This window comes from Theobroma cacao, chromosome 9 (genome assembly GCF_000208745.1).
Source record: "Theobroma cacao cultivar B97-61/B2 chromosome 9, Criollo_cocoa_genome_V2, whole genome shotgun sequence".
In the NCBI taxonomy this organism is placed as follows: Eukaryota; Viridiplantae; Streptophyta; class Magnoliopsida; order Malvales; family Malvaceae; genus Theobroma; species Theobroma cacao.
The window spans coordinates 636,505-649,746 of NC_030858.1; the positions used below are offsets into that span (position 1 = coordinate 636,505).

Consider the following 13,242-nt stretch of genomic DNA (forward strand, 5'->3'; position numbering starts at 1 on the left):
TTCTTTATTGATTTCTTTCACAAACATTTTGACTAGAAGACTGAAGACAGATAGTTGTAGAAGGAAAGAGATTTGCTGCTTAGCTGACAAGTTCAAGCATGGGTAACGCAGGAAATTGAAGCCTTCATTACCACATTATTAGACTACTTAAGATGAATCTATTGCAATCTTGCTTTGCAAGTTTAAACGTTCTTATTTTATTTAGTAAGACTTATTAAACGACTCTGCATTATCACAATAATGCCATGATAAACGAAGATTGTCTTCCTAGCTCCCCTGGTTGCTTATCTTAGTTACAACCACGGGGTGCAAACCCAACCCTTCCTTTAACATCATCATAGACCACCTCATATGTCTTCTGCTGAACATTTCCAAAAATGGCCACATCCCTAGCATCCTTGTTTGCGGCGAAGGCCAGACACGCTTGCGATACTTTTCTAATGTAGAAAATCCCGCTGAAGTCGATATCCACCTCAACACCGCCATTGAAGACTATGCTGATCGTAGGCGTTATAATAACATCAGAACCGCTAAAGTCATAGCACGTGTCAAGGATTGAGAGCGCGGGTGCCCTTGGATAGCTGGTCATATATTTCTGAAACGACGATTTGAGTTGAGAATATGCTGTAGGAGGGAGGCGAGTGATTACAGTTCCAGAGTCAATAATCGCACCAGCAGTGGTGAAAACTGAGCTTTTGATGGGTACCCTTTGGCCGCCGACGTTTATTCCGATGATGTCAAGGCCGTAAAATGGTGTATTCCGGAATGATTTTGACATTGGTGTGAACTTGATGGTCTTTGGGAGTTTGGTTCCACCAAAGGTAAGGTACCCCGTTAAGCTATCATCTGATGGTAAACAGTGGGAAAAGATTTTTTTATATTTCCTGGCAGTTTGTGTTACAAAGGAAAACTTGCCTCGCCCAAGCCCTATGAGCCCAGATACACGGTTCCCTCTTAGAAATTGGTTCTGTTGGCCGCAACCAAATAAGTAGCCTGGGAACACATCTGACCGCGAAATTCTTAACTTTTCTTTGGCCAAAAAGCCTGCTGAAGACGACGAGTCACCATAAGAGATACCGTACACACATGTCGAGGAAGAACAATCCTGCTGCATACCTACATTTATATTGCAGATTTTAAAAAATTTTAATTCAAAGATTTCAAAAATTTGAATTTGATGAAGTTTGATGATTTACATTAACTTTTACCTTCTGCAGAAATCTGATTGCATGTTGCTGCGCGACAGGAAATGTTGGCATATGACCTTGATTTTGAAGGGTCGAATATTGGTTCGACTTGGTCATGGCAAAACCCTGCGCATGGCTCACACTGGGTCCAAGTGAAGTGACTACCGGTGTCAAATATGAGAGCATATTTTTTCCCTGGCGTGCCAAAGCTCACAGTGACAAGGTAGTTGCCTGTGCCGACCGAGATTCCTTTCTTGGTTGGAAGTGTAACAACATCCATCTCCTCCATGGAATTCATGGAAAGCCTGGAGTGGATTGAATCTACCCTGGACTGGTCTTGACTCAGAATTTCAGCGTGAGAGGGAACCTTTGCTCTGTCCTGGCTCGACTGAAAGCACGGGCCATGCTTGTGTACTACTTCGAGTGATGACTTTCTGTTCATAACTGAAATATATATATATATATAGTTAAACTAGCTAAATCGTGATAGCAAGAGATGTTATGTTAATTCTGTAGGAATTAGCCTTAAGATTTGTTATACCTTTGGTGGATGAGTTGCATACAGTTGATGGCAGCAGGGAACTTATCTGAGAAACATGACTATGACGAAGAAGCTCAGTTTCCAGGGTACTCATTTTTTCCTGAAAGGCATAGCTATTTTTTGAAGAGTACAGAAGCAATAAAAAGACGAGAGCAGCCATCGACTTAAAGCTCTCTCTCTGTGTAATGTTTCACAATTGGAATTGGGAAACTATTGCTGCTTGGTTACCCTTATATAGAATCAATGTTAGAAAGCAACTACTAGTCAAAGTCTTGCCTCTATGCTTTGGTCATTCTTCAAGCACGATGGAGTTTCATAGTGGAAGAAAAAAAGTGCCACTTATAACCCATAGTGAAGATAATCATTATAATTCCATTTCTTCGAAGAAAGAAGGTGCATCCCTAGGCACAGACAAATTGCTCGTGTTTGTCATGTGACTATTTTAATGTTTCATATACTCTTTCTGCACTAGCTGATTGTTTATATCATGTGACTATTTTATAATAAAACCTTGATTATAAAGTGGAAAAGGAGAGGATAATGAAACTGAAGATTATCTTTTTGCGAGGATTTGATATTGGTGGTTGATGTGTATCAGCCACTCAATGGATAGAAAATGATTGGCTTTGTAGAAAACTATTGTTACTTTTTAATGTGGCTTATGCACTAGGCATCATCCCACTATATAGAAAAATGGTATTTATATACTTCTCTCGTCTTTAAATATTTGATATTATTTTTTTTATTTTCACCACAATTAAGACAAAGGTTATAATTATAGATGAACTGCAGCGATACTGAAAGATAGCTTTCTCCAATAACAGTTATTCAATCTTACACCATATGTATATACCATATGATGAAGAGTCTAGATTGAGGATTACTCTTCTGAATCAGATAGACAAACTTGATTACCGGCATCCCCCAGCAGAAAATCCAATCCTTCGTCCAGCGCCATCGTGTACCACTTGCACTGTCTTTTGCTGCGTATTCCCAAAAATCGCCACTTCACCGTCATCATCATTTGGAGCAAACGCTAGGCATACCTGCGACACAGTCTCAGAGTACATTGTCCCCACCGGGGTGATTTTCACCTCAACGTTTCCGCTGAAGAAGAGGCTTATCTTTGGTACGGCGACGGATTTGTAATTGCTAAAATCATAGCATGTGTCAAGGATTGAAAGTGCGTCAGTCATCGGGTATTGGCTCATTCTTTGTCGAAACGCAGACCTCAGAGCTGCATAGGCAGTCGGTGGCAAGCGAGTGATGACCGTCCCGGAGTCGATGATTGCACCAGCAGCGGTGAAAACTGATGCTCGAATCGATAGCCTTCGGCCACCAACGCTGATTCCAGTAATGTCAAGGCCGTAAAATGATGAATCCTGGAGGCCTGCGGCTGTGGATAATGGAGTGAATTTTACGGATTTAGAGCTGCCCTTACCACTATCTTTGCCGAAAGTGAGGAAACCTGTTAAGCTGGGGGACGATGGCAAGCAGTAGGAGAAAAACTTATTGTATTTCCTGGCGGTTTGTGAAGGCAAAGATAGATTATCTCGGCCAAGTCCTAGCAAACCGGCTGCGCCAGCGAAAGTACCTTGGTTGTTTTGGCCACAACCGAAAAGAATGCCGTCGAACACATCTGTTGATGTTAAGGTTAGCCTTTCCTTGGCAAACAATCCAACCGAGGAAGAGGAGTCTCCGTATTGAATGCCATATACACATGCCGATGATGAGCAATCAAGTGAGTTACCTGCTAACATTTGCTTTCACGTGATAATCAATTTATAACAGTAAACTTCAAAATGTGAATCTCTAAGTATAGAGATTTGAACTTATTCTCCAATTTAGCTAATCCTGCGAGGACAATTGCCAAGTTTTGCCAGCTTCTGATATATCTCAAGCAATTTTCATCCAAATTTGACCTTACCAAATTTCAGATTAATATACCTGTTGCAGATAACAGTGAATTGCAGACTGCCGAGTCACATGAAATGTTGGAATATGTCGAGGATTTCGAGGGGTCAAATATCGTTTCCATCTGATCATAGCAATATACATCGCAAGGCTGACACTGTGTCCAGGTGATGTCGCTTCCTGTATCAAATATGAGAGAGAGTTGTTTCTTTGGGGAGCCAAGACCCACGGTGACTACGTAATCCCCCGAGCCCACCACGCTACCATCCTTGGCAGGGAGATTGGCGGCATCAGTCTCCTTCACATCGCTGGATACTGCTGAGTTCTTGGCCAGTCTGGACCGAATGTATCTCACTCGGGCTTGATCCTGGAAGAGGGTCTCCGCGTTCCTGGGAGTTTTTGTCGCTTTGTCTTGATGGTGCTGAGAGCAAGGTCCATGCTTGTGGACAACTTGTAACGATGATTTCTTTTGGTGGAGAGCTGAAACTGAGTTAAATACACATAAATTAAGTTTAAGAAACAATCAAACAAATTGAAAAATCATCTTGTTTGATTCGATATTTGATTTAACTTTCAATTAGATCATATTAAAAAGTTTTTACTACAAAATCAGATTACTTAATTTGAACTAACATAGCTAGTCAATTCATCACCAGCTATGATTTTATTAATAAACCTTGGGTAGATGAGTTGCAAAGGGCTGATGGCAGTAGAGAGCTAACGTGAAGAACATGATGAGCATGCTGAAGATCCTCGCTGCTGTACTCCATTCTACTCTTTGCTCCTTGGAAGGCATAACTCAGAAGCAGGAGAGAGACGAGAGAAGCAGACAGGAGGAATGCAAACGAGTTTGGGAAAATCTTGGCTGTGGCCATTGATGAAATTTCTTTCTGATGTTTCATATATACTTGGAAATAAACATTGCTTGGTCTCCTTTATATAGAGTCTTGCACAGTTATTCCTAATTCATTTTTGTCTTTTTTGGGTACATCCTAGTACATTTTTGTGCTTGTTCTTACAAAATTTCCAAACGGGACTGTTTTGTATTTTGTTCTTTGGGTCATGCTCAAATTTCCAACACAAAGAACTAAAATGACTGGAAGCAAGATAAGTTGCACATAGGATTGTTGTCAAAGATAATCATGAGTAAGATCCATTAATCAGTGGTTGAAACATTTTTAAAAGAATTTTAGTTCCGTGACATACTTTATTTAGTAGATGAATTTGGAAACGTGAAATCCGAGTACATTAAAATATAATAAAATACTGACTTTTTATTTGAATTGGAAATATAACGAATCGATTAATGGATTTTTTTCTATTCAAGGAGGAGCTCGACCAAAACCCAAATATAAACCTGAGTATTTAATTATTCACTGAGTGGTGAACTTGCCAATTGGGTATTGGAGGAGGAACTCCCACCAAGCAAAACGTCAACCCAACACAACACACTAAAACCTGTTTCGACTGATGGCTTCCAATGCGAAGACTGAACTCCGATGAATGCCCATTAGATATCTTTCAGATCTGGGCTTTGGACAAATCATTGGCTATGTAAGTGTGTTGAAAGAATTCTGAAAAGAAACAGCGTGGGCTTATCGTATTGTACCAAAAAAGTGGTAGATTTCATATGGGAGATGATCACTTTCACATTATAAAGAAATGATTGTTTAATTCACACGGGAATTTACTATAAGACTTGTTTGGTTTTGACCTAAGGATTGAAAGAAGGGAGTAATTAAGGTAAAGGGAATGAAATCATCCCAGATTAAATTCGAAAATTTTACAGAATCAGAATGATATTTAATACAGATATTCTGTCTATCTTATATAATGGTGTTTGATTTTAATTTTACATAAAATTTTAAAATTTTTGAGTTAAATTTGACTCTTATTGATTATAAATTTTCTTTCCTATATTTACCTTAACTTATATATATGAAAATCAAAACTTATTTCCTATTTTGTGGAACCTTGGGCTTGTTCCCTGCTGGTTCAAGAGGCAGCAGTCCTGCAGGGTTGGGGTTCTAACCCAAAAATCCTGATAAAATTCAGAACTGTTTATCCCTTAAAACTTGCTCATAATTTTGTTTTTTTGTTCCTTTTAAGGAAAGGTGTCTTAATTATATATGATTTCAAGGTTTTAACATTGCCTTTGGAATCCAAGCCTAAGCTTATCACCGTACATGATGGGTTGCAGCAAACACTTTGATTTGTTACTTCCCCTGAATTTGGATACATAGTTCTTGAGTTTCACTATTTTTTTTATCGATTATTTCAATCTTAACCCATTCTTGCTATCATATGGATTATGATTCAACAGCTAACTCGAGGTTTTTTCTTCTCAAATTAGCTCAAAAAAAACTTAGGAACAGGCCCCTGTAGCAAACCCAATCCTCCCTCCAGCGCCATCGTAAACCACTTGCAATGTCTGCTGCTGTGTATTCCCGACGATCCCAATATCAGTGTCATCACTGTTTCCGGCGAACGCCAGGCACACCTGGGAAATACTGTTAGCGTACAGAATTCCCTTGGCGTCGATTGGGACCTCAACACCCCCGCTGAAGAAGAAGCTTATCTTAGGAATGGAGACTGAGGAATATTTGCTGAAGTCATAGCATGTGTCCAGGATTGCAAGTGCTTGTGCCCTTGGGTATTGGGTCATCTTCTGTCGGAATGAAGACCTCAGTGCCGCGTAGGCAGTCGGTGGCAACCGCGTGATGACGGTTCCGGAGTCAATGATGGTGCCGGCGGTGGTGAAAAGGGATGCTGAGATCGATAGTTTTTGGCCGCCGACGCTTATTCCAGTGATGTCGATGCCGTAAAAGGATTCCCCTTGGGAGACTGTGGACAATGTGGTGAACTTCACGGATTTTGAGACTCCACCACCGTAGCCAAAAGCGAGGAAACCATCTGAGCTGGCAGATGACGGCAAGCAGTAGGAGAAGAATTTCTTGTATTTTGAGGCGGTTTGTGATGGCAAAGACAATTGATCTCGGCCAAGTCCTAGCAAACCGGCTGAGCCACCAAAAAGACCTTGGTTGTTCTGGCCGCAACCGAATAGAAAGTTATCGAACTCATCTGTTGGTGTCAAGGTGAGCTTCTCTTTAGCAAAGAATCCAACTGAGAAAGACGAGTCCCCATATTGGATGCCATAGACACAAGCTGATGATGCGCAGCCAGGTGAGTTACCTGAAAACAAAGTATTCGTTCAGTAAAGGTAATTTAGTGATTCGACCGGTTCGGACAATCTGTGACCAAAGTAAATCAATTACCTGTGGCAGAAGTCAGTGAACTGCACGCTGTCGAGGTGCATGAAATGTTGGAATATGTCGAGGACTGTGAAGGTGCAAAAATTGGGTCCCGCTGTTTATAACAAGATTTTGCACAAGGCTGGCATTGCGTCCATGTGATGTCACTTCCAGTATCAAACACGAGAGATAAACCTTTCTTTGGGGTGCCAAGACCCACTGTGACTATGTAATTGCCCGAGCCCACCACACTACCATCCTTGGCGGGGAGCTGGGCGGCATCTGTCTCATCCACATCGCTGGATCCCGGCTTCCTGCCAAGTCTCGAGTGAATAGACTTGACTCGGGCTTCGTCCTGGAGGAGCACCTCGGCGTGAGTTGGAATATTGGCTTTATCTTGATGGAGCTGAGAGCATGGGCCGTGCTTGTGGACAACTTGTAAAGATGACTTTTTGTCCAAAGCTGAAAAAATTGAATTCCAATACGATAAAGTCTTAGGAAAATTAACCACTACTAAAACAGGAAGATAAACGATTTACAACTCAAACGCTTTGATTGGAAAGGTGGGTTTTTTTTTCCAAAATTTGGGAAGAACAAGGTTAAGTTTGAGTGGGAGACCCCAAGACACGCAGTGGGTCAAGAAGTTTATTCCTTGATGGGAATAAATTTTTTTAATGCCCTTATTTAATTAATTTTAATGATGGAAAAGACTTTGGATTAATATTGGTTTCACATCTTTGTTGTTCATTGGTTATTTAAAAAGTGCAAGTGACTCCCAGACAATGCAATAAGCTAAAGATTGAATCAAGATTATTTCTTATTGTACAAGTGATTCTTATATAAATATGTTTCTTTTATATTCACGAAAACTTTCAATTATTTAAAAAAAAAAGAAAGAAAAAGAAAACCCAATATTCCTCAAATTCGTGGCTGCCAAACACCCATAAACAACTTGGAAAAGTACTGGAGAAATGTTGGAATATATATAGTAGTGACTATTTAAGGTAAAAAATATTAAAAAAATACCAAACTTTTAGTTCCAAATGTTCTTCTAATGACATTACTATAGTGTTTATTTTTGAAATCATGGACAAGAGGGCAGGCCAAACCCCCTCAAAAGGTCTATCTTTCAATCATCAAACCACCAACCACACATGACCTTAGCCATTGTCCTGCCACAAGCTACGGGTGGTGAATATATATTCTTTTGATAGTGTTTTATGACCAAACTTTGCTACAATACTTTATGGATGTCGGAAAAGATAAAGTTTTGAGGATATCTTTTTAGTATTAATGAAGTTATAATTACAAGAAATTTTAATTATGATCAAATAATTTTTATAAATATCTTATATTACATTAAATGAAATCTACATACAATGAAATTTGAACTTAAAATCTTTAAAAAAAAAAAAATCTTTGTTTACTATTAAGACAAGTCATCATTATTAGGCAGAGAATTTTGGGTCAACAGATTGTCTAGGTAAACTCTTAAATTCTCAAATATATATGTGCTTATTCCTAGTAAGTCAACTTTCGTGATTAGTCAGTATATTTTCTTCTCGAGATTACTTAAATAACCTTCAACAGCTACGCATTGTATGGGATTGGGAGGAAGAAAAGGAAAGCTAGCTAACTTGCTACTGTGTTTCTCACCATTGGCAAATGTTTTCTGCTATGAGAGAGTTCAGGGCGGCAGCACACATGATGACATGAGTTTAGTCATAAGCTTAACCAAAAATGCTAATAACATGAATCCCAACGCAGATAACATAGGCAATAATAGAATAATCATTTAGAATATAATACTAAGAAAATCAACAGGCCTGGTTTGCTTTTGTGTGTGTGTGTGTGTGTGTGTGTGTGAGGGGGAGAGAGAGAGAGAGAGGAGGAAGGGGNCTTTGTTGTGTGTGTGTGTGTGTGTGTGTGTGAGGGGGAGAGAGAGAGAGAGAGAAGAGGGGGGGGGGAGGGAGGAAATTAACCTTTGGCAGAAGGGCTGCAAACAGAGGAGGGTAGTAGAGAGCTGACATGGACGGTATGGCTATGCTGAAGTTGGTGGCTGTCTGCCGGAGCTTCCCTTCGTCCCAAGACATACCCCTGCTTAAGGGATAGAAGAAGAAGAAGAAGAAGAAGAAGAAGATTAGAAGAGAGCAAGGTGGAGGAAATGGTAATGGCGCCCATGCTCCTAACTCAATTTCACTCGATAACTATTTTTTCTCAGCTTCCAAGCACTCTCCATTATATAACATGCTTACCCTATGTAAGGTATGAGAGTAAAGACACGATGGATCACCCATTCTCACACGGCACCGTCTACTGGTTTGGCAATACACCACCAATAGTCAATCAACACGTTGCCCACCAATGGACTTTTTTAATGTTATATACACGAATACAAGTTAAAAAAATTTGTGGTACATGGAGTTAAAAGTTTGTTCGAGTATTATTGTTCTTGTCACTTGTAAGTTTTAACAAAAGAAACCATAGATATCCTCAGACTTCCAAGTTATAACAAAGCAACAACATGCTTATTCCCCACTTGAGCTTAAAGCTGTATGCTGTTCAGGATTGGTATCTTTGCTTCCAATCTGTGCTACATCAAATCAGCAAACTTCTTCACGGCAGCAATATGAACCCTGGAATTGTAATCCACAGACAGGTTTATAGTATGTAAGGTCTGCGTGATGCTTACAAGAAAATTGGGTCCCTTGTGCTACAACCTAAAAGCCATTAGAGATTCTTGGAAATGAACTGTGACAAGACAAAAGTTTTTGGCCATTGTCATAGTTTGGAAGCAAAGTATTGTTATTTGTTGTGTTCCTTTTTTGGACATACCCTGATGGTGTTTCGTGTTCGTAATGGGAAAACAAAGAAATTTCCTTTTCAAATAACAGCTGTGTGCTTTGGCTAGGACCCCAAAATTCAATTGCCTTTATTAGCATTCCTTTTAACTTTTTTTTTCTGTCGTGTTGCATGAATAATAATAGATTCTAATTAATATATCGATTTTAGAATAAAAAAAATTCGTTCGTATTTTTATTTTTATTTTTTTTTGTATTATGAATTTCTTAATGAAGCGAATTGGGAAGAGCCGAAGCTTTAGGTCATGGTACGTGATCTAAAAAAATTTCAAGCAAACAACTTGTTTATGCTTTATAGGACCATGATCAAGCTCTGAAGTCACTCATTTTGCTTTATTCTTTTCTTCATCTTTTAGTAATTGTATTTTTTTTTATTTCAATGCGTGAGGTTACTAAAATTACTTAAAATTCAATCTCGACTCCTTACCTTATTAAGGCTCTAATATTGATCAATGAGTTTTTAGAAAATGAAGGAGCAATACTGTGGAATTCGAGAAGGGTTTATATTTAATGAACCGCAAAATTTTAAGTAATTATGATAAAAATAATTGAATAGAAATTGAAACAGAGTTGATTTTTATAGCGCATGATTGTCCATTATCCCTAAATCTAATGCATATCCTTTTATATTTCAATTCGAATCTCATACTTACTTTAAGGATTTCCACAAATGGATGTCATATATCTACATTGATTGTAAATGTAATGAAATGATTCTTCACTAACAAAAAAAAAAATAAAAATAATATCTCTTATAATGGAAGTTTTGACATAATTGCATGATGGCTGCCAATATTTATAATTGATATCTTACATTACTCGACCCCGATCAAGTAAGAATTCTTGATTTAGTGGAAGTTTTGATGTAATTGCCACTCGACCGGATCAAGTAAGAATTCTTGGTTTAGTATCTCTTTTAGTGCTAGTTTTGATATAGTTGCCTGCTGGCTGCCAATGGAAATCCCAAGCACTAATGCTAAAATGGGCAATAGCCAAACCAAAACATGCACCTAACAAATAATTGAGGAGTCCACGTCAGATCTCAAAGAAACCTTAAAATAATGGCCAGTGACAGTGCTACTTAACCTGTCCAAAGATTATAATTTATCATAAGAAAGTATGTTTTGCTACACTCAATAGATTAGACTGATAACCTTTTTTCTTCATTGGACAAAAAAGGAGTGATAAATACCAAATCTATGAAATTTCTTCTGTCCTCAGGTTTTTCCTGAAGAGATGAGCATAAATTGTTGGAAAGAGATATCCTAGCCATAGTTATTACAGATGATATTTCTGTCATGACAAGAATTAGCTCCATTCTTTTTGGGAGGGGGAGGGCTAAAGAGAACGACAAAAATTCTTTGTCTTGATTGATACTTGCTCGATGTTTTTTTTCATAATTTTGTTTTTACGTGTTTAATAAATTTTTTATATTAAAAAATTAAATTTTCGATCGAAATATGTGATGTGAAATTATGAAAAGAACATCAAACGAGATAGTAAAGGGATGTTGAAAATTTTTATTCAAAAGGGAAGATAAATCCATTATTCCAATTGAAATTACTAGGAAATTCCATGAATATTCAAAGTTTCTGCACAACATTATCAGTGCCTAGTAAGAATTGAGGCAGTAGGATCTTCAGTATGGTACGAACAATTGTTCGTACCTTGTTCTTACGGCAAAGAGGGATTTTGATCATTGGCAATCCTCTTTGGATATAAGCCAGCCAACCTTTGCTAGTGGGTGGTGGATGAAAGCTGGAATCTTTCTGTCCCCAAAGGAAGTGAGAGATTGATGGGTTAAGGACTTATCATCATACACAAATTTCAAAGTTTCCATATTATTTTTTTTTTTGCTGACTGGGTCCATTTTACTCTTTGTCCAGGCCCCATTTTTCATTTTTTAATATCACACTTGATTAAGTAACAAGAAAAAAGGAAAACAAAAAGGGAGTTAGGTGTGGGTTCAATTCATCTGCAGTTTTCTGTTATGCAAGCTCTTCAATAACTACCAATTATAATTGCATTTTAGACAATTTAACTTCCATGGATTGGAGCAAAGAAAAGAAAGTGAATAGAGATGTTCATGCTCTGATTTGGCAATGGCTTTTTCTTTTTTGGCCATGATTTGGCATTGGAAAAAAACTGAACTGAGGGAGTTTAGTGCGGTATATCTACTTCCAATCCTCCATATACTCTATGCATCCCAACTATAAAAAATAGGAATAAAAATATCTATGAGTATGCCTTGAAAGGTAGGGTAGGCGTAGGATTAGGAGTATACAAAAATCAGCACTCAAGTTTCAGTGGGAATTGAATGAAAGTAGGTGATTGGCTACTAAGAAAAAGGAGCATACATTTTTCTCCTCACTTTCCAATATTAAAAGAGACCATTTATCTAGTGGGTAAGGCGCATCCCATCATGGGGGGTTCTGGGTATTGAAATTCCTTTGTCCTTGAAAATCCATCACAGAATCCTCAAAGTCCACAAAACTTTTAAAATATTTCCTCAAGTTCACACAACAAGATTGCTCTTTCTACTTAGCCACCTACATTTCCCATTACAAAATACCGTAATGTTTTGTCTTTTCTACTTATAGTGAAACCAATGGCAGAATCCATTCATACTAGATATGCAATGCATTGAAGATTTTGTTGCCCATCATTGTCATTAGTAATTGTGAAAATTTCATGCCAGAAACATGCTATCACTCTCCAGGAAGGAAGTGGGTGCCAAGAAGCCAAAGCCAATAGGCATGTAGGAGTGTCTTCATCTACTTGTTGCTTGCTAAATGACTAAGATATTTACCTTAAAAATTTTCTCAATTTACCAAAAACATCGCATATGGTCCAGTGAGTCAGATATTGTTTCCATAAAAAATTATATCTAAATTCTTGCTATATTAAAATTTGACAACTTAATCTTATCCAAATCAATTTAATTTGAAAATTAATTAAAACTGAAATTAAAAAAACAAAGCTAAACTAATGAATTAATGCTAATAATTGCCAAAGGATCAGTGAAATAAAGCTTAAAATTGTGAAATTACTCTACTTTTCATTTGGATTTAATTCTCCTTCTTATACTTATATTAATTCTCTTTTTTTTATAGAAAGCCGCCTTTTTTTTTCTTTGCTGAAAGCTGCTCCGAATCTCCCCTTTTTTTAGCCCTAAAAAGACCCCTTTTGATATCCCCAATCTTAGCCACCTGATGGAAAAATTGGATGATCAGGATTTAAAGAGTTTGTGTTAGCACTGCGGCCAGAATGGATTCTTGTCGCGACGCCAAACTTTCTGTCTTAGGCACTTGTTGTTGCTGAAATTGGCGTTGCGGCCGTAATGGAATCTGGCCGCGGTGCCAAACTTTATGTTTTGAGACTTCAATTTGCTGCTGAGTTTGGCGCTGCAGCCAAAAATGAAAACTCGCTGCGGCTCCAAACATGCTGTGCTGCTATATGTAGTCTGCAGCAGTCTTTCGGCTTCTTAT

General features: G+C 38.2%; 3 protein-coding genes across 3 annotated transcripts; all 3 read right to left on the reverse strand.

The window, feature by feature from the left end:
* LOC18587670 (aspartyl protease family protein At5g10770) lies at positions 156-1,932 on the reverse strand. The gene is made up of 3 exons (XM_007011598.2): positions 1,729-1,932; positions 1,209-1,631; positions 156-1,116 (listed from the first exon to the last, which is right to left on the reverse strand). The coding sequence occupies exons 1-3, from the start codon at positions 1,886-1,888 to the stop codon at positions 290-292; spliced, it is 1,410 nt and encodes a 469-aa protein (XP_007011660.2). The 5' UTR covers positions 1,889-1,932; the 3' UTR covers positions 156-289.
* LOC18587671 (aspartyl protease family protein At5g10770) lies at positions 2,507-4,572 on the reverse strand. The gene is made up of 3 exons (XM_007011599.2): positions 4,319-4,572; positions 3,676-4,122; positions 2,507-3,478 (listed from the first exon to the last, which is right to left on the reverse strand). The coding sequence occupies exons 1-3, from the start codon at positions 4,542-4,544 to the stop codon at positions 2,640-2,642; spliced, it is 1,512 nt and encodes a 503-aa protein (XP_007011661.2). The 5' UTR covers positions 4,545-4,572; the 3' UTR covers positions 2,507-2,639.
* LOC18587672 (aspartyl protease family protein At5g10770) lies at positions 5,762-9,256 on the reverse strand. The gene is made up of 3 exons (XM_007011603.2): positions 8,876-9,256; positions 6,918-7,355; positions 5,762-6,834 (listed from the first exon to the last, which is right to left on the reverse strand). The coding sequence occupies exons 1-3, from the start codon at positions 9,072-9,074 to the stop codon at positions 6,008-6,010; spliced, it is 1,464 nt and encodes a 487-aa protein (XP_007011665.2). The 5' UTR covers positions 9,075-9,256; the 3' UTR covers positions 5,762-6,007.